The 24,345-nt window shown below is 33.5% G+C and overlaps 2 protein-coding genes across 5 annotated transcripts in view; one reads left to right on the forward strand and one right to left on the reverse strand.

The window, feature by feature from the left end:
- The window catches only part of LOC128208217 (E3 ubiquitin-protein ligase FANCL-like), a 22,461-nt gene extending 14,338 nt beyond the window's left edge, over positions 1 to 8,123 (reverse strand). Inside the window, exons 1-3 of one of the 3 annotated variants that reach the window (XM_052911688.1) lie at positions 7,932 to 8,123; positions 1,782 to 1,939; positions 806 to 925 (exon numbers count right to left, since the gene is read on the reverse strand). In XM_052911688.1, coding sequence (XP_052767648.1) covers positions 806 to 925; positions 1,782 to 1,862 — 201 coding nt within the window. In that variant the 5' untranslated portion in view covers positions 1,863 to 1,939; positions 7,932 to 8,123. Of the gene's footprint in view, positions 1 to 805; positions 926 to 1,781; positions 1,940 to 3,669; positions 3,912 to 5,354; positions 5,399 to 7,931 lie in introns of those variants that run through there. The other 2 variants (XM_052911689.1, XM_052911686.1) reach the window with 2 other exon arrangements.
- On the forward strand, positions 4,065 to 23,568 carry LOC128208220 (GTP cyclohydrolase 1-like). 2 transcript variants are annotated; one of them, XM_052911693.1, is made up of 7 exons: positions 4,065 to 4,439; positions 6,772 to 6,855; positions 12,502 to 12,611; positions 14,700 to 14,755; positions 15,912 to 15,943; positions 16,842 to 16,926; positions 17,342 to 23,568. In XM_052911693.1, exons 1-7 carry the CDS (start codon positions 4,130 to 4,132, stop codon positions 17,469 to 17,471), a joined length of 807 nt encoding a protein of 268 aa, XP_052767653.1. In that variant the 5' UTR covers positions 4,065 to 4,129; the 3' UTR covers positions 17,472 to 23,568. The 2 variants fall into 2 exon arrangements, with proteins under 2 accessions (XP_052767653.1, XP_052767654.1); XM_052911694.1 differs by lacking the exon at positions 6,772 to 6,855.
- Positions 23,569 to 24,345: the final 777 nt, after the last annotated feature.

The following is a 24,345-nucleotide window of genomic DNA, read 5'->3' on the forward strand; positions in this document are numbered from 1 at the left end:
ATGTTTGCCATACACATATTGACACATGTATGAGATGGTGAACGAGATGTTTTCCATACACATATTGACACATGTATGAGATGGTGAACGAGATGTTTTCCATACACATATTGACACATGTATGAGATGGTGAACAAAATGTTTGCCATACACATATTGACACATGTATGAGATGGTGAACGAGATGTTTTCCATACACATATTGACACATGTATGAGATTGTGAACAAAATTGTTTTCCATACACATATTGACACATGAGATGTTGAACGACACGTTTTCCATACACATATTGACACATGAGATGTTGAACGACATGTTTTTCCATACACATAATTATTGACACATGAGATGGTGAACAACGTGTTTTCCATATCCATTATAATTATAGATACACTTAATGGAAAATTATATTTTTTCCATACACATATTGAAACACGTAATGATGAACCACATATTTTCCATACACATATTGATACACATACATGTTATGTTGAATGACACGTTTTCAATACACTTATTGATTTATGAGATGGTGAACAACTTGTTTTCACTACAAAAATGATTCTTTTTAAAATACATGTATTATAATAGAATAATATTATATGATAAAATGTAATGTACATTTAATAAATATATACACATGTGTACATTTATTATGATACATGTATATGGACTACTTCAGAAAAGTATTTATTGAGAATAACAGGGAATATCAGGAAAAAAATATTACTCTAAACTTGAACACATTCTGTCAATTACAATCATATACAACACTTAATGATAACAATGTTACCCAGCTATACCTGTTTTAATATTGATGAAAAGTTCCCAAGAACTTGTCGCAATTTCCAATCACAGTTCACTTGGCCATCCTGCAAGTTCCCACTTGATGGTAGCTTTACTTCCAGACGAAATAGCTTGTTCTACAAAGCAAAATTCCCAAAATGAGTCTGGACATCAAATCTTTTCTTCAAAGAAAATAGCATATGATATAAAGTTAAATATCCCAAATTAGTCCTTTCATGAAAGCTTCATTTTGAGTCGAAATAGCATGTTCTACAATGTAAAAAAAAACACAAAATGAGTCCAGTCTTCAAAGCTTCACTTCAAGTCGAAGTTGTTCAACAAAAAACAAACTTGATTGGTTATCAACAACTGAAGCATTTTCAACTTAAATCTTGTGTTTTATGCCAGAAGTATCAAACAAACTTTATAGCCTCATAATTTGTGCTGATTGGAGCCTTACTGTATTGTTTGTTAAAACTTATAATAATTTGTTAGATACAAAATTACTTCCTTCAAAGAGAAGATTTAATAATCAGGCCCAAATTCCTCGAAACTTCGTAAGTCCCTTATAACAGGATTAGGCTAATCCCACTTTTTTTGTTGTTCTATAAAATTTGTTATACTTACTTCTACAAGAATTTTTAGAAATTATGTACGAATAATCTGTATGAATATCAAAATAAACCATTTTCCATTTATCAAAATCCATTTTCAGTATGTATTTTGGCTAATTGAAATAAGCGACTTAAGCCTGTTAAGCTTAAGAAGTTTCGAGAAATTGGGGCCTGTACTGATAAATGCATGTATCTGAATAACATTGGGCTGAACAACTTCTTTGCACGTCATTGAATTTTTATCTTTACCTACAAAATTAACTAAAATTTATACCTTAGTCCTTTTAATCAAATAAGTAAACCTGGATTGCTACTGAAGTTATATAAATATTGGTGATATATCATCTAAACATTATAAATGTAAGCAACTTGGCTGTACCTTTATGCTGATGTAGCCATTGTAGTGAAACCCATCAGGTTCTTGTGGAATTAGATATGGGAAGTCAGTAAGAATATTCATCGTTCTTTGACATGGTCAGCTTATTAACATACATGTAAGTAAATCAATCAATCAATACACGTAAGAAGTCCGTACTTCTGAAAAAAAGAGATAAATATAGGTTTGGTAAGAACATAAACAGTCTATATAAAACATTACTGCAGAACAAAAGAAATAATTTTTGAGGGTCTTTTTTGTTCAGTTGTGTTTTCGTCCAGTCTATTGCCACACTTAAATGGCTTACAAGTGTTTCCATCTTAAAAAGAAGAAATGTTTAAAATAACTAATGAGTATTCATCTATGTGTTCTGTGGTATTTTAGTAAGTTTTGAAAATTCCTCTAAAAGGAAAACAAAGCTAATTTCCGCCCTCTTATAGGGCAGAAGCATCTATCCATCAAGACTGAAAACTATGCCCAGAGCTTTAACTGAATTCCATTTACTTAAATGTGCCTAGTTTAAATCTGTAAGATTATCAATATTTATTGAAAATTGATAGTGATTCTTTCATAATGAATTATCAAAAAAATCTTGTGAATATATCCTTAAGAGCTGGTGTTTTTTTTGTTAAGTTCCTTGATTTGTATTATCATTTCTGTCCCATGTACCTTCTCTGAAAAGAGAACAATACTTTAGCCTAACATAAAACTGAAAACTTACTGAACTTAAAATATTAAAAAAAATAATTAGCAAAATATCCAGTTATTAATCATAGTATTTTTTAAATACCAGTCTTAAAAGATGACCATGACTGTGGTAAATCTGGTGACCTTGAGCTTTAATCTGTTGATCTAAAAATTAACAGGAGTCTAAAGTAGAAATCACCTGGTCATGTCCAAACTTGCTATAAAGTTTGAGGACTGCAAGTGTTAACTTTATTTTGATTGGACAAGATTTTTGTGTTCAAGGTCACTGTATCAAGGTTGATGACCTTCCGCCCAAGCACACCCAATCAGACAAGGTTATTGCGTTCAAGGTTACTTCGACAATGACCTTTGACCTACATGTATTAACACAAAATCAATAGGGTCATCTGCTGGGCATGACCTGCACCACCCTACAAAGTTTGAGGACCTTAGGCTCAAGCATACTTTAGATATCAACCAGACAACCTTTTTGTGTTTTAGGTTGCCACAACTTTGACATACCAGACAACCTTTTTGTGTTTTAGGTTGCCACAACTTTGACATTACTAATCTCAAAATCAATATGGGTCATCTGCTGCCAGGTCATTACCAGCCTCCCCACCAATATTGAGGTCTTCAGGCCCAAATTTATGTTCTCTAGTTATCCATCCGACAAAGTACTAACAACCAACAGACGGAGTGACCTTTGAAAGCGAAATATACCTGCTTTTTTTTAATGGGGGCATAATGCACCAGTCAATTGTAACCACAGCCCCCCCAGGTCCGGGGAATGTCGGGGACTTTGACATTAGGTCCAGCCAACCCGGGCTAAAATCCCAACACTGCGGGAATGAACTGATGGTAAAAACCCTGCCAAATGCCCCTGCACCCAAGGGACCTTAGGTTAGGCCCATTCCCCGCTATATTTTGTACAAAGACAAAACCACCGCATTCACCCGGCACTGCGGGGCCACCTGAAAGGTAAAAACACGGCCCATTTTCCAGTCATACCCCCGGACCAGGAGGGGCCGTGGTTACAATTGACTGGTGCATAATAATTCATATTAATTAAAAAATATGGTTTGGTTTTATAGTTGAGGGTTGTGAGTATAACAGGGGAATTAAAAACATTAGTTTAAAATAAAAGACGTTAAAACGGGATTCTTCTAATCCATATAAAAAATCGTGAAATCCGTCAACTTACAATTATTTGGACTAGGAGTAGGAAAACATAACGTCATACTGTACTCATAAGTCAGTTAATAAGTGTCCAAATTATAAAATGTTTCCCTGAACGTCCCAGCTAAAGGCTGGCGACCCGAAAGGCTGATAGATGCAAGCCAACAGACGATCAAAAAAATAGTAGTTAATTAAGAAATCGTTTTATTCGGAATAAAACACTAGCCCCAGATATAAATAATCAAATCACCATCCGCTTAAACTAACTTTCAGTTTCACTTTGTAATTACATAGACGCTTGAATACATTCGCCCATTCGGAATGAATATAAAACAAGCGTTTATTGATCCAGATGATATATTTAATACACGTGATATGTTCACGTGATACGTAGTGTATAAAAATAGGATGACAGTCGATATATACATCACTGGAAGAGCAAACTGTGAAAGTCAGTGAAGATATTTGCGAAAGTTTTGTTAAAGATGATGAATGACATTTCGAACGGTGCCATTAATGGAACAGATTTAAATATTGAGGACAAGTTAAGAAATATGACAACAGCGGACAATACTTTTGAAGGTGACTCGCGATTAAAGATGTCGACCAGTGCAAACAAAAAAGTTGATGAGGAGGCAAATTACGAAAATGCTGTGGCGGCGATGTCACAAAATTACGGCAAAATTCTTCAGAACCTTGGAGAAGATACAGAAAGGCAGGGACTAAGAAAAACACCAGAAAGGGCTGCAAAAGCAATGATGTTTTTTACGAAGGGATACCGAGAAAATATTCATGGTATGATTAAATTAATATTTACAGTAAACATATATCATTTTTATAGAAATATTCTTATGAGTTTCCTATCGATGTTTTAACACATAAATAACAACAATTTGTACTGATAAATATTTTAAAGACATATACAATAATATATAATGTGTATCATACATTTCAATGTAATTCTCTATTTCAATTGTATTCACTTTATTTTGGCCATTTAACTGGTAGCTTAATTTATAGATGAGCTCATTTTATAAAGGGGTTTTAAAATATATTTTAGATTTTGATAATTGACAGTAGTAAAACTCATGAATGTATCAAGTTCTTTAACTCTTCAGAAGAATGCTGTCAAAATTAATCCTCTTTGTTCACTTTGAACAGTATTATAGAGAACAAAAGTTTTTTTTCAGGCTACGCAACTTTTGGAAACTTGTAAAAAAATTGTTAAAAAAAAAAAGCAAATGGAGAAAACTTCATTTGAGATATTTTTTCAGAGGGAAAGAAACCTATAAAGAGACCCTTTAAGACATCCTGCAATATGATGGTTACATGTATATTGGTTCCATATTATAAAGGGTACAAAAATCTAGCTACCAATTTGGTAATGATTACTGATTTTTTAATAGACTGAAGCAGCCACCAAGTTGGCAAACAGATATTTTCATTTAAACCTGGGATATATATCGGTAATATTTTATACTCCCAATTTAAAACTCAAAGCAATTATATCACTTAAATTTGATTTTTTTCTGTTATTTTAAAAACAATAAGTATTCTCACAATTCCTGTATTTTTATATACTTTATTTAGTTTGATTTTCAAACCATCATTAATTACCTGTATTCAATTAAAAACAACAACAATTAAAAACAAATGGTCAGAAGTCACGGCATGCATCCACTTCAACAAGTAAAACAAAATACAGTTTACCTTAAAACCCCATTTTGAGGACTTCTTACAATCATTTTGAGTGCAATATTAATAATAACAATACATCTTATTAGATGTATAAATACCACTAGTTGTCCTCAATAATGATAAACTTAACCACGCTTTAACCATTAATGATTAAAGTATGTACATGTTACCTGTAGTATATTTGCAAGTTATTTTATTGTACGTATGAAGGATCAGCAGTTAGTTAATTACTAAAAATTTAAAGATAGGGAATAGAATAATGAAATTATAAGTCAGAAAAAAAACAAGGAATGACTATAAAGGTTTACTTACCATCATCAGAATTTTTTTTATGACTACATTCATATTTTTTGTTTGTTAAAACAGTGTCACCAGAATTGCACTAGTTTGTTTTAATAAGAAAAAATGGTTATCTTTAGTGATTTCAATATTAAAGCAGTGCTCCAGTCTTGATTTGAAAAGGACAGGGTGCTTAAAGTTGCACTCTCACAGATTGGAATTTGCCAACTTTTTATTTTTTGTCTTTGAACGAGCCAATTTATATGAAGAGGCATGGAAAACAGTGCTATTTAAGACTGTTGACAAAATATCATATCGCATATAAGTTATACAGTTATTGGTTTAGTCCAAAAATTGACGTTTTATGCATTTTTCTTAAACCACTAGTAAAGCTTTTAGCCATAAAACATCAATTTTCGAACGGAAATATGAAAATCTGCGATCTGATCTTTTGTCAGCAGTGTTATATCACTAGTTTGCAGATATTCACGCAAAAATTGGCTCATTAAATTTAAAGACAAAAATAAAAAAAAGTTGCCAAAACGGTAGATCTGTGAAAGTGCAGCTTTAAGGTCAGAAAGGGCACTTTTGATGCGCAATGAATGAGCCTTAATTGGGCACTTGCATCTACTTTAAATTGTAATAGTTTGTTATGAAAACTTGAGCTGTTATCTTGACTTTAGTGTCATAATTATGTATATTTATCATTTTTATACTTATATCTGAAAATTGACTCTATCAAACAAAAGGGCACAGTAGAAGGTTTTAAAAAAGCAGGAGGGTGCCGGAATAAGACAGAGGGGTGCCCCACCCTGCTGTTTATACCTAGCTGAAGCACTGAATTAAGCATTGTTCTATCAGCCATAAAAAACTAGCTATCAGGCGCGTAGCTGACAGTATGCAAATATGCAGTTGCATAGTGAAATTTTGACAGTTCAAAGTTTTTGTCATACCAAAACCCCCAAATTTGAAATAAAAACCAAAGGGGGGTAGGGGCTGATGTGGTTAATATGCTGTCCGTCATCGATCTGCGTAATCCAAAATTGGCCCTAGCTATGCGCCTGGCTATTATAAAAGGAGTAGCATAAAAAATATGCTAAGTCACTCTCATTGACATGTTGCTGCACGAGACTGTTGTCTTGTGTTTTAGGGAAAACCCGATTGCATGGAGAAAACCCAATTGTCGGGCAGGGTAACCAACAACCAATCTCACAACCTAACCCGGGACACTCTGGTGAGAAGCATGCACCCTTACTACTGCATAAACTTCACACCTACATATGATTTAATTTTGATAAAAATTTTTTTAATGAAACACTAAATTAAGTACTTTTGAAATTTCCTCAAAATGGCTATAAAGTGGTTCAAATGCTTTTTGAAACAATTGGATGGAAGAATTTAAAAAAATAAATAAAATGCCATATTGATCAACAGTTTATGTGCCACACCTCTTGGTTGGAACTTCAATAATATTTGCAGTTCACAGTAATTTTGAAATACTCACATCGTTTCGTGATGAACAGTATATGTTATTATTATAACTTCTATAACTTTGCTGAATGAAGTAAGCCGCATACATGCCATATCCCCGGCGGGGGGAAAAATCCCCCGGAATTTCGATCCATCCCCGCCGAGAGACAGGCGGGAGATAAAAATCCCCCCGGAATTTAATTTTTTTTTTTTTTTTTTTTTTTTTTGAAATTTTACATCAGGCAATAATGACAAAGTGAAACCACAGTATGTGAGTGAAACTCTCCAAAAGGAAACTTTTACAACAAGTGATCAATTAATTTGTAGTAATTATCAAAGGCAAAGAGATATTACTCTTTTGGAAGGAAGTAATTAATAATATTTATTCTATTCTCTTATTGTCTGAAAGTCATCAAAGCTGATAGAATTAAGCACAATTTTTTTAAAGACTTTGGAGGAAGGTAAATTTAATTTAATTGTCTCGAAAACATATTTTTCCAATGACATATTTTGTTCTGCAAGTGCATTACAGTATGACATGACAGAGAACATAAAAATATGATAAATCGTGACATAAAATAATTCTGTATAATGAAAAAGTTAAGAGGTTTTCAAAGCAAACTATATGTGAATACATTTTTTCATACTTGCGTCTAAAAATACTTTAAAATTTCGCCAACTTAGACCTGCTAAAAAAATCCCACTGAATACAACCAAAATCCCCCTGAATTTTCAACCTTTTGAACAAATCCCCCTGAATGGTCTCCAGAAAATATGGCATGTATGAAGCCGTTAGTTGCCGCTCTGCTTAGATTGCACAATAGTTAAAAAGGCAATTACCATTTTTTTGTGAAACTGAGTTTGAGTACTTCCATGGTTGAATCAGCAGAAGAGAGCTTTGCTTGTAGATGACAAATTCATCCATTAGTCAAGGAACACAAGTAAACATCTAATTTGGCTTAATAACTTGCCATTAAATGACGAAGATGATATTGTAAGTCTTTAAAACTCATATTCAGTTATGGGAGTAGTCTTGAACTGTTTTAATGAGTGTTGATCATCTTTTCATGACGACAATCTTTTCAACCACCGTGACTGTCATGCGTGAAAGCTCTTGGGTAATTATCTTGAGAATAAACAACAATCAAAAACAACAACCAAACAACTAATCTTAAATGTGGTAAAGTTTACTTTAATTTGTAACTAATATTTCAAAGACACTAATTGTTATGCCCCCCTTCGAAGAAGAGGGGTATATTGCTTTGCACAGGCATGTCGGTATGTCGGTCGGTCGGTCGGTCGGTCCGTCGGTAGACCAAAGCTTGTCCGAGTGATAACTCAACAATTCCTGGACGTATGGTCATCAGACTTCACATGAAGGTTGGGCCTGACCAGTAGATGACCCCTATTGATTTTGGGGGTCATCAGGTCAAAGGTTAAGGTCACAGTGACCTTTAATGTTAAAATAATTTTAAAGCTTGTCCGAGAGATAACTCGACAATGCCTGCACCCATGGCCCTCAAACTTGACATGGAAATTGGGCCTGAGCAGTAGATGACCCCTATTGTTTTTGGGGGTCATCAGGCCGAAGGTCAAGGTCACAGTGACCTTGAATGATAAAAGGTTGTCCGAGTGATAACGTGACAATGCCTGCACCCATGGCCCTCAAACTTGACTTGGAGGTTGGGCCTGACCAGTAGCTGACCCCTATTGTTTTTGGGGATCATCGGGTCAAAGGTCAAGTTCACAGTGACCTTGAATGGTAAAAGGTTGTCCGAGTGATAACTCAACAATGCCTGCACCCATGGCCCGCATCATTGAATTGAAGGTTGGGCCTGACCAGTAGATGACCCCTATTGTTTTGGGGGGTCATCGGGCCAAAGGTCAAGGTCACAGTGACCTTGAATGGTAAAAGGTTGTCCGAGTGATAACTCAACAATGCCTGCACCCATGGCCCTCATAATTGAATTGGAGGTTGGGCCTGACCAGTAGAAGACCCTTATTGTTTTTGGGGGTCATTGGGCCAAAGGTCAAGGTCACAGTCACCTTGAATGGTTAGAGGTTTTCCGTGTGATAACTTGACAATGCCTGCACCCATGGCCCCCAAACTTGACTTGGAGATTGGGCCTGACAAGTACATGACCCCTATTGTTTTTTGGGGTCATCTGGCCAAAGGTCAAGGTCACAGTCACCTTGAATGGTTAGAGGTTTTCCGTGTGATAACTTGACAATGCCTGCACCCATGGCCCTCAAACTTGACATGGAGATTGGGCCTGTCCAGTACATGACCCCTATTGTTTTTTGGGGTCATCTGGCCAAAGGTCAAGGTCACAGTCACCTTGAATGGTTAGAGGTTTTCCGTGTGATAACTTGACAATGCCTGCACCCATGGCCCTAAAACTTGACATGGAGATTGGGCCTGACCAGTACATGACCCCTTAAGTTTTTGGGGGTCATTGGACCAAAGGCCAAGGTCACATGTACCTTGAATGGTAAAAGGTTGTTGAGTGATAACTCGACAATGCCTGCACCCATGGGCCTCAAACTTGACTTGGAGAATTGGCCTGACCAGGAGATAACCCCTATGGTTTTGGGGGTCATTGGACCAAAGGCCAAGGTCAAATGTACCTTGAATGATAAAAGGTTGTCCGAGTGATAACTCGACAATGCCTGCACCGATGGGCCTCAAACTTGACTTGGAGAATTGGCCTGACCAGGAGATAACCCCTATGGTTTTTGGGGGTCATCTGGCCAAAGGTCAAGGTCACAGTGACCTGGAATGGTAAAAGGTTGTCAGAGTGATAACTCGACAATGCCTGCACCCATGTCCCTCAAACTTGACTTGGAGGTCGGGCCTGGCCAGAAGATGGTCCCTATTGATTTTAGGGGTCATTGGGCCAAAGGTCAAGGTCACAGTGACCTGGAATAGTAAAAGGTTATCCGAGTGATAACTCGACAATGCCTGCACCCATGGCCCTCAAACTTGACTTGGAGGTTGGACCTGGCCAGAAGATGGTCCCTATTGATTTTACGGTCATTGGGCCAAACGTCAAGGTCACAGTGACCTTGAATGATAAAAGGTTGTCTGAGTGATAACTTGACAATGCCTGCACCCATGGCCCTCAAACTTGACATTTAGGTTTCTGGTGACTAGCTGATGACTCTGGATTTTGAGTTAATAGAGTCAAAGGTCATGGTCATAACACACTCTATCCTCACACTTTAATGGTCATAATCTTAAAACTGCCTTAACGGCAACAAATCAGCTGTCATTTCGGTCCATGCATATTTCATTCAATTGTCCATATAATCCTGACAACATGGCGCTCAGGGGGGGGCATAATGTTTGACAAACATCTCTTGTTTCAGCTTATTAAACAAAGAAAAAAACAATACGTCAAAGACTATATAACCATGTTGAAGTGACGTACAAAACCTACATGTATTCATATTGCCTCAGTTTCTTGCACGTACATATTCCAGCCGCAGGGGTACTTGCGCACATGTATGCTTGAAAGGGTCATGTGTTGTCACTTATCAAAATTCTGTAGGCTGGGCGTTTAATTTCCATAAAGACCACAAAATAGACAGTAACCTTTGCTAAAAGAAACACAAAATTTACATGATATCATGCATCTTTCTTGTTTATTTTTTTAAAAGAAATTCGTTTAATTGACAATTACTATGATTTTTTTTGCGCGAGAAAAAAAATAGCAGAATTATTAAAAAAAAAAAACAACTGTGCATACAGATGTTAATTATTTTAGTGAAAAATTAATAGATTACTTACCAAAGAATGACAATGTCAAATTTAATTAATTCAATGTTATATATATTATATGTTTAACTGACATTAACTGATCTTATACTATTTGCTGTAGTATAATTGCCACTAAAAACTCTCTTTTAATCACTGTATAACATGCTTGTTCATTATCTTATATCAGACTTTTCTTAGTTGCTTATTCCATGAAGTTCATGTTTAAAAGAAATTGGAGGATTGTCTGAAACTGATTCCATTTTTGTTGTCCTTCCAGTATTAGTATTTTTTAGCGAAGCAAACATTTACAAGATACTACATATAAATGGAAATAAAATTCCATGGTTGCTTTGGCTGCTTTCTATGAATATCAAGTAAGTCTCAGATTAGGACGGGATTGTCTGTTTCTGCTTTGTAATGTCATCAGAGATTGAATGTGCAAATATGCCGTATTGTGACGGGGTTGACAATGCAAACGAAGTGCTGTGTTGATCAATAGCTCTAAAGAGCTGGAATGGCAAGAATCGCAAATTAAGGGAATGTTTGAACATCATGTTCCTGCGTTCCCATTAAAACCTTCTCAGGCAATGTGTAGGTGTCCAGCTTTATTGTGCTAAAAGGAGAAAGTGTTTTTATGTCCTGCTATTGAAACCCCCGGAAGAGGACTTCGGTTCAGCCGGTCCGTTTATAGGCTCGGAGAGTGATGTTGTGTAAACGATAGGCTTTGTGACAAGTTTTTATATTTAAGTATTAAGGGGCGAAAGTGTAAAGGTTTTATGTGACATCACAATTAAGAAGAAGATAAAACATTTTCGCTTTCATCTGGCGTTCGTTTGTCCTCAGCCAATGATCAATAGCAGTCCTTTATTGAAAGCAAGATCAGATTGGATTAATAAACAGACTAACAGACTTTAATTGATTTCTGAACTGTGTGCATTGTCAGAATGAGTTTGATTAATATGAATCATTTAAGATTTAGTAATTAAATGAAAGTTGATACCTATGTAAAATAGCTGCATGCATAAATTGATCAATGTTTAAGCAAAAATAATATTTTGAGTTAAAAATAAGTTTTGAATTATAGAACTATAAGTTTGAACAATATTTAAGCATTATACCATTGTCAGAGTTAAAAATGTATAAGATATTATTAAATTTTGGTTTTGATATAAATATTAAGTTTTGTGAGAGTCATTTTTAATGTCCCTATGCCCCATAAAAATGGGGAGGGTGCATATTAAGATTTGCCCTTGTTTGTCAGTACATGCGTCCGTTTGTCTGTAAGTATTATGTGAGCTTGTGTCCCTCAAAACTCTCAAACTATTTCACCTTAAGCCAAGGAACCTTGGTGGAATGATATTTAGGTGATGAAGTTGTGCACCGGGGGTTTCGTTTCCCCACTGCATGTAGTAAAACCAAAGTTATGGTCCTTGAAGTAGCAAATATAGTGGAAACTATATGGAATAATGCAATATTTAAGTATGGTAATTCTTGTTATATCGTCATGATTTCAAGTCTTTTTCAGATGTCCTGTATGTTGCCATATTTGATGTCTAACAAGAACCATGACAAAGAAATTAGGAAAACAAAACCCTGACAATAACAGAAATCAATGATTTATAAATTATACAATATTTTTCATTACTTCAGATGTGCTGAATGATGCCATATTTGATGAGGACCATGATGAGATGGTGATTGTCAAGGACATCGAGATGTTTTCACTGTGTGAACACCATCTTGTTCCATTTATTGGCAAGGTATAAGATATTTTCTATTGGCATGGTATGAGATATCTACTTTTGGCAAGATGTGATATATTTACATTTCGCAAGGTATGGTATATTTAATATTGGCAAGGTATAAACCTTTGATTTGGCAAGGTATGAAATTTTCATTATTGGAAAGGTAGGAGATAATTACTATTGGCAAGGTATAAACTATTTACTATTGGCAGGATACAGACTATTTACTATTGGCAAGATACAGACTATTTACTACTGGCAAGGTACAGAGTATTTACTATCGGCAAGATACAGACTATTAACAATTGGCAAGGTACAAACTATTCACTTTTGGCAAGATACAGACTATTTACTATTGCCAGGTACAAACTATTTACTATTGGCAAGGTATTTACTATTGGCAAGGTACAAACTATTTACTATTGGCAAGGTACAAACTATTTGCTATTGGCAAGGTACAAACTATTTACTATTGGCAAGGTATTAGCTGTTTACTATTGGCAAACGATGAGATATTTACTATCTGCATAAACATGGACTCATTTGAAATAATGATTCCATTAAGGCTGATCGTCAACTACTTGGTTCACTGTATTTTGATAATTGGCATATGTGATTAATTGGATTCATATATTTGAAAGTGGCATCACATTTAATGATTATAACCTGAGATTCAACTTTAAACTGTACACAGATTATACTTCATGTATTACAAACTTAACTACCATTTTCTTACTGTCGCTGTTACTCCCATTAATTCAATTTGTTAACCAGGTTTTCACATAGTAAAACCTGGTTATTAGAATGACAAATGTCATTGTCCGGGTGGGCGGCCGGCCGGCCGGCGTCAAACTCACCTATGAAGCTGAATAATTTCAGTAAGGGTTGACATATCTTGACCCAACTTGGTGTAAAGGAAGAGTTTATGTATACCTTTCATGATATTGCGTTTGGGGTTCCTAGCGTCAAGGTCAACTGTTACGAAAAATAGAAAAACGGTTGAAACTGAATAACTTTAGTTAGGGTTGACATATCTTGACCAAACTTGGTATAAAGGAAGAGTTTATGGATACCTTTCTTGGGATTGCATTTGGGGTCCCTAGGGTCAAGGTCACTGTTACTAAAAATGGGAGAATGGTTGAAACTGAATAACTTTAGTCAGGGTTCACATATCTTGACCAAACTTGGTATAAAGGAAGAGTTTATGGAGAACTTTCATGGGATTGTGTATAGGGCTTCTAGGGTCAAGGTCAAGGTCACTGTTAGTAAAAATAGAAGAATGGTTGAAAATGAATAATTTTAGTGAGGGTTGACATATCTTGACCAAGCTTGGTATGGGCGGCGTCAAACTCATCTATGAAACTGAATAATTTTAGTAAGGGTTGACATATCTTGACCAAAAACTTGGTATATAAGAAGAGTTTATGAATACCTTTCATAGGATTGCATTTGTGGTCCCTAGAGTCAAGGTCAAGGTCACTGTTACTAAAAATAGAAAAACGGTTGAAACTGAATAACTTAAATTAGGGTTGACTTATCTTGACCCGACTTGGTATAAAGGAAGAGTTTATGGATACCTTTCATGGGATTGCGTTTGGGGTCCCTAGGGTCAAGGTTACTAAAAATGTAAGAATGGTTGAAACTGAATGACTTTAGTCTGTCAATTATTGAAAACCTGGTTTCGTCGCATTGCGGCATTTCTTGTTCATTTTGAAATAAATTTGTTCGAAATGAAATACTTGTTAACATGAACTATAACCTACCTGTATACCTCAAATTATATATTATTATAGTGAGGTGTTTCATAGGTTAGGCGAACATGCACATTTTTTTCACCCAACATTTAGTTTAAACTTGTCTTATTTTTATGTTTGTAAAAAAGTAACATTAACTTAATTCCAAGTCACTCTTGTTGGCACTATGTGTGCAAGAGGGTGGACTTGTGTTGTGGGGTAAACCGGAGAACTCGGAGAAAACCTACTTGTTGGGCGTCAGATGACCACCAACCATACTGACATGCGCCACATACTTTTTTGTCAGCATCCTCAACTTTTTTCTTATACAAAAATTTTGATGAAGGTTTTATTTATTTCATTCTTTCAGGTTTCGATAGGCTATCTTCCAAACAAGAGAGTGCTGGGTCTGAGTAAATTAGCAAGGTACAATTGTTTACTTCTTATTTAGAGCTGAAAATCATTGCAGATTAAGTCCATATAGTACTTCATCAATATATTTACAAGAAACCTAATAAGCTGATAAAATTATTATTTCCGAGATCATTAAGGCAGATAGATTCTTAGAACCTTAATTAGTATCTGTTTGCAACTCTTAGAAAGCAATTTAGGTAAAAAGTGTGCGTTTAATGAAGAAGACACGTACATCTTTAAATTACGTCTCGATCAATGGGTAAACTGTCATGTTGATATGTTCGTTAATGGAAGACACATATCGGAGCGTGTTTTATTTTCTTCCACTTCCTGCTGTTTCTTATATAGATGGTGATCATGGTATGGATGAAAACAAATTAGCATACACATAAATGGCTAATAGATTATTGTATTAGAATCCATCTTACCATTTGTAGGACAGTATGAGTAATATCTTTAAAACATTTTAGCAGATTTGGGAAAACAAGATCTTAAAAAAAGAAGAGTTTCAGCATTTACAGTGAAAGTCCGTCAAAGTGCACAAATGGAGTGAGAGTGGTCTTGGTACATATGTCCACCTCTTACCCAACATGTCAAGGGTTTGGACCCCAGTAGGGAAACTTGGTAAATCAAAAAGTACATTTAGCTGTGATGGATTGGAGAGTGAGTCATAATGTCTTCACAATAATAGATTAGTAGGTCTATGCGGTATTCATTGTGTCCAGTATAAATTATCTAACTAAGGCGAAAATGAACTGCTAATGATGGGTAGTAAAGGGAGTAACATTCACTTCAATTGATAAAGAAGATTATTGAAGAAACATCTGGACCTGCTGTTAACCCCATGTAGTAGAGACTAATTGATTAGTCAGAAGAGAATTTAAGGTCATAATGCGGTGATATAGTGCTTCACCGAAATATTTATTTAAAAAAAATGGGTTTGTAAGTCCATCAATTTCTTTTTAGTTGCCAATTTTTAGATCATTGTTGTCATTTTTTAATGTACTTTTGTCTAACTGACTTTACATTTGAAGTATCAGATTCAGACATAGATTTTAATGGTAATTTCCATAATGTTGAACATTTTATTTTTTTGCCGCAGATATGGTTTAGAGCAATCTCAAGAATGAATAACTCAGTGAAATTGTTTCTCTTCTTTTGTTTTCAGAATTGTTGAAATTTACAGTAGAAGGTTACAAGGTAAATTTTGCTTCTTCATTTTCATAAATAAGTGTAATCACAATAAGACCCGACTGCCAAATGGACAGTTCAAATGGCAATTGGGCCTGTCAAATTGGAAAATTTGGAAAAATAAGCAAATTTTAAGTAGAATAAGTATAGAAGCTGGTAGTTTACTTTTCTATTTGAGACGGTTCAACTAAACTTATTGAGAACCCTGTAAATGATTTATTGGCATTTTTTTTTTCAAAAGTAATATACTAATACTATGGATAGATATTTGAATGGTTACTAAAACAAATTGGTACTTAAAATACTTGGCCCCAATTCCTCGAAAATTTCCTAAGCATGACAAGCTAAAGTAGCTTAATTATTCCATTAAGCCAAATCCCATACTTAATCTTGATGTAACTAAAGAAAAGCTACATATCCTGATAATCATCAAGATAAGTTCCTTTTAATCCTTTCCATCATTTAAATACGCCTTTGAACTCTTCTATCCTTAACCAATAATACATGTAGATATGCCCCTTAACATGATTTGTTACATAATTTGGAGATTAAATAGGGGCAACTGAATTGTGGCCAATTTTCTGTGAAGGAAAGAGTTAAAATCAAAAAGCTTGTATGAATGTAAATATTACATGAAAAAATATCAAAACAGTAATAGTGAGCTTAGCTCAATCCTGTTACAAGGGAACTTCAGAAGTTTCAAGAAATTGGGGCCAGGTACTCAAATGTTACGGTTTTTTATTGTGTCATAGTCATTTCTTTGAATCAAAATATCAAATAATTAAGATGTTAGATGGTATAGTTTGCAAAGAAAAGTAGAACAGTTCCATTAAAAAAAAGAACAGTTTCAAAATTATTTTTTTATTCAATTTTGAATAAAAAATATCATGGTAATTACTTTTTACAGTTCAGGAGAGACTAACGAAGCAGATTGCAGTGGCGATAACAGAAGCGATACAGCCAGCAGGAGTGGGTGTCGTTATAGAGGCAACGTAAGTTCAAATAAAAATTTGTATGCATCAATTTAATTATATCTTTCTGATGCTTTAGAAACAATGGCATGTAATACTTACTTCAGTACTTATAGAAGATTTCTCTCCTGGAAAAGATAATTTTGAAAAAAAACCCACTAATTTTCTAGTGAAATCATTTGGAAAATGCAGTTATTTATATGATAGGCTTGTGAAGTGACTTTGAAAAAAAGGAAATCAGGCGTTATGTGCCACAAATGTATAGAACTAAATGCATAAGAATGGTAACCACTTGATATAGCCATCTACAGTAATATTATCAGCTGCTACAAAGCCACAGATTTAGGGCATGTAGTATACATGTGAAAAAACAATGTTGTATACAGTACTTGCATATTAAAATAATTAAAAACAGTTTTTTCTTGGATATTTTCAGCCATATGTGCATGGTCATGAGAGGTGTACAGAAACTGAACAGCCGCACAGTCACAAGTACCATGTTGGGCGTATTCCGGGAAGACCCCAAAACAAGGGAAGAGTTTCTCACGCTTATACGCTCAACGTGACTGTTTAAGGCACAATGTTTGAGTTCCTCGAGAACATGGTGCTGTGATATCCCTGTTGCTAGGGAAACTGTTAACCCTGTTGCTGGGGAAACTGTTAACCCTGTTACTAGGGAAGCTGTTAACACTGTTGCTAGGGAAACTGATAACCATGCTGCAAGGGAAATTGCTATCCCTGTTGCTAGGGAAACAGTAGACATGACAATGCTACATTCCATAACAACCAGATGTTGTAAACATTGGAGGACATTGTGTTAAATTATATTTTTACGTACAGGACATTTTATGCTTTTATATTGTGTTTTTAAACCATTTTTGAGTTGTTATCCCAAATTGATTGCCCTGTTGCCTGAGTTGTCAATCAAACAATTGGTTGACTAATAATGTTATATCTTTAAAATAATAAGCACATGGTTGCATTATCCATTAAAATCACAGCTCAACACAACCTCTGGCAAATGATGTTGACACATTGCAATAGTTTGGTGATTCAGGTCAATTATTTGAACTTCCATCACTTGATGTTTTGCATTATTCCTGACAACATAACAACCAGACGTTGTTACAATTCAGAGAACATTTACTACATATGTTATCCATTGTATTGCATGAATTTGACCACGAGTGATGTTGGTTATTTCAAATATATTTATTGTTTGTGTATTTCTTGAAAGAACACTTCGTATATGGACTTAAATCAAGACTGTTCCATCACATGATATTAGGCCCAACGGTTAAAACCTAATATAATGATACACTCATAATAGACTTCACCATTAAAAGGATTTTCTCATGTTTTTGGACCAAATATTTGTTTTCCAGGTAATGCATCTAAAAACAATCATTTTATCATTATTTTAATCTATGATATAGAAAATTGCAGAAAAGATAAAATTATAGTAAAAGAAAAGTGTTTTGGTTTCAGTGGGGTACAAACCCACTCCGGTAAAGTCAAGAAAAAAATAGAAAATGGATGCCTTAACCACTTCACTAACTTCGCTCCTTTTTTCCAACAGAAATCAGACCTCATATGACCCTTTTTGCAATTTGTCTTTCTACTCATAAAACTCTTTCAAATGATATCAAAATCATATGGGTTTACTGGTTATTTTATGAAATTACAAATTTTGGAAACCTATGCATGTATCTTTATATGTACCTTTTGAGGTGTCAAAAACATAAAATGAAAAAAATGAACAAAATAGTACCATTACTTTTATGTACAACGAGATCAAGAAAGTTTATTCAATTATCATAACAAACTATTCATATTTAAAATAACTAACATGACCCATGATCAAATTTATGCAATATGTAAAGGCTCATATATGCACTCCTGGTGAAAACAAATAACATGTATCACAATATTAGCAATTATACCTATACACTGTAAAGGGACTAGGCACCAGATGGTACCAAAATCGGCAAATATAGTATTTCCTCAAAACAAGCCTAGAAATATCAATACGAGCTAGTTAAAGGCTGATAATGCATAATTTTACATGATTTAAAGAATACTTTTGCCGTTGTTTTTTCCAGCTGAGTTCACCTGTTTTAAAAGTAAATAGGATGTACATGGTAGACAAACAAATTTCAAAATGGAAAAGTACACAAAAACTGTATTACTTGTACACACTGCTTTGAATTTTGCTTATTTGATAACTTAAAGTTTAAAGAAAGATAATTAATTATTACACTCTTTGTTCAACCTAAAAATATAATAATAATTCAGTGATAACATAGCCCAAACTTTAGGCAGATACTTAAATACCTACTGAAATGCAATAAAAGAAAAGAAAAAAAATTGTTTTTGACTATATAAGATTAATACGTGTTGTATGTACAGATAAAATATTCAACTATACATAATACGCTATATCTATTGACAATAACTCTAATGAAATCTATCATAATTTGTGCATTTAAGCTGCATGGTGAATTTATAATGTTCACTTTAACCATCTGAAATTACTGATATGACCATATAACTTTTGACAAGATTGGTACAATAACGTCTGTATTCATTTCAACACAAACATAAAAATGATATAAAATATCATCTTTAAGTGTGATTACTTTTAAAAACACTTTTTTGTACTTTTTCAATTGACTATTTGATTTTCATTTGAAAAAAAAAATGTATATTACTTGAGATATTAATTTGATTTTCAATGTAGTGTTCATTGACTTTTACTGAAACCATAAATACATATTTGAACAATTAATTTTTTTACGATGCAAAAATATTTATGTTGTGAAATGGGCAATCACCATGATATTGAAAAACTTACAGACTGTTTCATTTGATTGAAACTCGTTGAAAAACGCCCCTTGAATGTGCACTTTTAATTTACATGCCGAGTACGGACTACTTTTTGTATGCTATTTCATGAAGATGCTTTATGAAATATAAGACCTCAAATTAAATTGCCTTTGTGGATGAAATAATTGATAAAAAAATAATAGTTATTAAAATTTTGTTATTTAAATTTAATCTAGTTTTGTTTTAATTTGAAATTGAATGTATTTTAGTATGTAGAATATGGGACCAACATTTTTTTTATTGACGTTTACTATTTTATATTATTGGACTTATTGCATGGTTGAAATATTTGCTTATAATTATTTTGTAACTTGACTTCATCTAATTGTCAAAGAAAGCTTGTGTAGTTTGATTCAAATATGTGTCTTTATCATTATGTTCTAAAATATTACCAAAACAAATTTAAATTAATAAGGAAACATTTAAGAATATTTTAACAACTGAAGCACGAACAAATATATCGTCCATTTTGCATCTGCATAAATGAATATTTTTTGACATTATAGACTAAGTTGGCCGCAATTAATAGAATTGTGGTACAATTTAAAACAGGGTAGCATTTGCCACATGTGTAACTATTGTTTGTATCATTTGTGTAGTAAGTAATAGTAAGAGTCCACTTTTGGATTTCTGATAGATTAAGTGGGCAGGTCTGGCGGGGACTAAACATTCAGAAGACCAAAAATAGTTGCGAACATTCTTAGTGTTCAGCACAAAATGCTTCTATACTGGCCAGTTTGCATGTGCTAGCTTCTAAATAACTCACTTTATTAAACCAATTACTTACAAAATAGTGATTTGCGGTTATTTTCATTACTAAATGGAAATTATGTGGGGGGTTTCGTTACTAAAAGGAAATTTGGCAGTTATTTTCGTTACACTAAATGGAAATTTGGCAGTTATTTTCGTTACACTAAATGGAAATTTGGCGGTTATTTTCGTTACACTAAATGGAAATTTGGCAGTTATTTTTGTTACACTAAATGGAAATTTGGCAGTTATTTTCGTTACACTAAATGGAAATTTGGCAGTTATTTTTGTTACAGTAAATGGAAATTTGGCAGTTATTTTCGTTACTAAATGGACTGTTATTTGCTTAATTAATTTTTGTAGGTCAGAGCTCTTTTAAATGATTTATTATGAATCTCTTCGGTGATCCCATTGGGGGAACCTAGAGTCCAAAAAATGACGACTTATATAAACTCAAATGACATCACCTTCAAGAAAAATTTAAGTTAACCAAGTAGGATTACATAACAAACTACTAACAATGTGTAAAATGAATGAGAGAATCTTTAAAAATTATATAACATAGCAATGATTGCCTGCATATGACGAACATTTTCCTCCACATGAATTGCACATTCTAACCTAATATTGTACAGGTTCGAATGAGGGGTAGTGCATTTTTTCATGTAAAAGAAATTTTGAATACAAATCAAACATTAAATTGTTGTATTTTTTTGCAACACATATTAACCAAGTTTTCACAAAGTGAAACCTGGTTATTAGAGTGACGTATGTCATTGTTCGGCTGGTGTCAAACTCACCTTTGGTTTGAAATAACTTAAGTTAAGGTTGACCCATTGTGACCAAACTTGGTATATAGAAATAGCTAGATTATAAAAGACATTTCATGGCGTTGACATTTTGTGACCTAACTTGGAATATAGGATGAGTTTATAGAGACTTTTCATAGGATTGCGTTTAGGACCCTAAGGATCAAGGTCAAGTTCACAGTTATTTAGAATCGAAAAATAGGTTGACTACAGTCTACGAAGACCTTGATAGCATTTCGGGCTCTTATAGGGTCAAGGTCAGTCTACGAAGACCTTGATGGCATTTCGGGCTCTAATAGGGTCAAGGTCAGTCTACGAAGACCTTGATGGCATTTCGGGCTCTAATAGGGTCAAGGTCAGTCTACGAAGACCTTGATGGCATTTCGGGCTCTAATAGGGTCAAGGTCAATATCACTGTTAAGAAAAAACAGTTAAAACTGAATCTCTTAATGAAGGCAGAAATTCTTCTGTCAATCAATGAAAACCTAGTTTTGTCGCATTACGGAGTTTCTTGTTGTAGTTTAATATTAGTTGGTTGTGGCCTTAGAATGTATTTATGATGGTGTTTTGCCATGTTTTATGTTTTTTATTCTTCCTTGTATATGTAAGAGTATGCAAACTTGGCTTTAAAATAAACATGTTTTGAGTTTAGTTTAGTTGAGCACGGTCTGTCTTTCATATATTAATACAGAGCCGATAAGCGAAAATTTCTCTCTCAAAAGAAAATTAAATAGAAAGGCTCAATAATTGTTTTATTATTGGAAGATAATGAATTCATTTGTTTTTAAATCATTTTTAATTTGGTCATATTGTCTGCATGATGATCATTTTGTTTATTTAATTTTTATCATTTATTAAAGAATGTAATCTACAATATTTCTGTGATAAACTGGCACTTCATATTACATGAACCATGATTTCTGAATTCATTCCCAATGGATTTGTATGCATGTCATACAGATATATTATTTAGATTATTAAGACCAAGTCATTGGACCAAGTTAGTATGCAGTTGAGCTTATATCTATATAGAAGTTATATTTTATTTGATGTATATTAGTCATGTAAGGAAAATAAAACCAGGTTGTGCAGAGATATCATTTTGTTAATATTACAAAAACATTCAGTTTTTCAGTGTTTGCCATTTATCATCAAATGTCACTTCGTAATCTTGTTATTTTATTTAAAGGAGCACAATAAAGGTTGACACAATATATTTACTTTTAATTTGAAAGCATTATTATGTTTAACTCATTTGACTTAATATAACAGAATATAATTTGTGTATTGATAAAAAAATATTAGCCTTTATTAATGGACTTTTTTAGATAATAGCTACATAGCCAGAAATTTCTATGTCTAAAAATCAGCAAAATATTGCTAATATTTTTTAACTGTGTCCCTTTAAAACAATCAATTGCAGATTCTATTTACCTTTGATATGTACATTCTACGGAAATTAGTCAAAGACTCCCAGGCCCCAATATCTCAAAATAACTTAAGTCAAATCTCATTCTGATTCTCATCAAATTTTACTATATAAAATCTTTTTTTTTTTTATAATGAATGGTCTAGATTCAATGAAAATTAGTTCTTTAGGAAAAAATGTAATTTAAAGTACAACCCATTGTTTATTAGCAATAACTAGAGTACATTTTTTATGGCGCTAGAATTAACTTTCTTTCAAATTTTACAAAATGTTTTTATCAGCACTTTCTGAGAATATTTGTTTTTTTGAAAATAGTAAAACATACAAAATTTGAATCATATTACGTTTTACGTGGTTAAATAGGTTGAGGTTTAAATTTGACAAGTATTTTTGTGATATTGCGTCGGTCTCATAAGAAAAATCATTTTATTATTGTACAATATTCTACAAGATATATTAGATAGATCATATTCTAGTCAAAGGAAGGACATTTATTTCTTCATTGATCTACTCATAATTAAGACAGATATTAGCATTTATTACAGATCTACACATGTACATTGTTTGTATAAATGCACCTTAAAAAAGTTCAAGCAATTTCTGTTTTCGAACAGGACTTGTTAATTTTTACTGTTATCATGGTTTAAACACTTGTTAACATTTAATTTTTAGTAGAATTTACTTTCTTGATGTTAATTCGGGTGTAAATATTTGTCTGTGTTCAATGTTTGCAGGGCGATAATTTTACATGTTACCACATGTTTATGTTTGCTTAAAAAATATATCTCAATAAAGTATTGTAATAGTTGTTTTCTTGTCAATTCCTTACAAACATTAAATGTTGAATGGTTTGTTACAAATATTTGGCCCACTGTTATAAAACATTCAAACAGTAAAAACAAGTAAAGTGTTTTTATACCCAGCATTTAACTTGTTTTTACTGTTTAAAGATGCACTCTTACTCCCAAATAAGATTTACCACAATTAATAATATTGTTTTAAAATTTCAAAATGGATGAATAAATATCAGAAAAAAATGATTATTATGAAGGACACCAAGTTTAATTTGAAAGAAATGAGCATAAAACAGTATTTCTACCTTATGAGACTGTAGTAGTCTACAGTAAATCTTCCGCTATCAAATTCACCATTACAATCTTGTCATCAGTAGTTAATATTTTCCATATATGCATTATTTATTAAGTAGTTTAAGGTTTATCAGTCAAAATTTATGTTTTTATACATGTGTATGTGTTGAATTTAAATAGGAGTGTCACTTTAAATGTTTATAGCAGTGGGCCAAATTTTGTAACAAACCATTTATACAACTTCAGTTCAACACACCTTTTAGAACAGATTGTGTTCAAACTAGGAATTAAGCTTTACAGAACACCAACAGTGTTAAACTGGCAGTTGGTCAAATAGTGATGCAAGATGGTAAGTTGTCTGGTTCCCTGCCTATTAAAGAACAAATTAAACAAAGTGGTTGGGGCAGGTAATCCAGACTAAATGATTAACACCATTTGGTAAGGTCAACGATTGGCAGTGCTAATTTATTCTAAAATC

Source organism: Mya arenaria, chromosome 11, assembly GCF_026914265.1.
Source record: "Mya arenaria isolate MELC-2E11 chromosome 11, ASM2691426v1".
NCBI lineage: Eukaryota > Metazoa > Mollusca > Bivalvia > Myida > Myidae > Mya > Mya arenaria.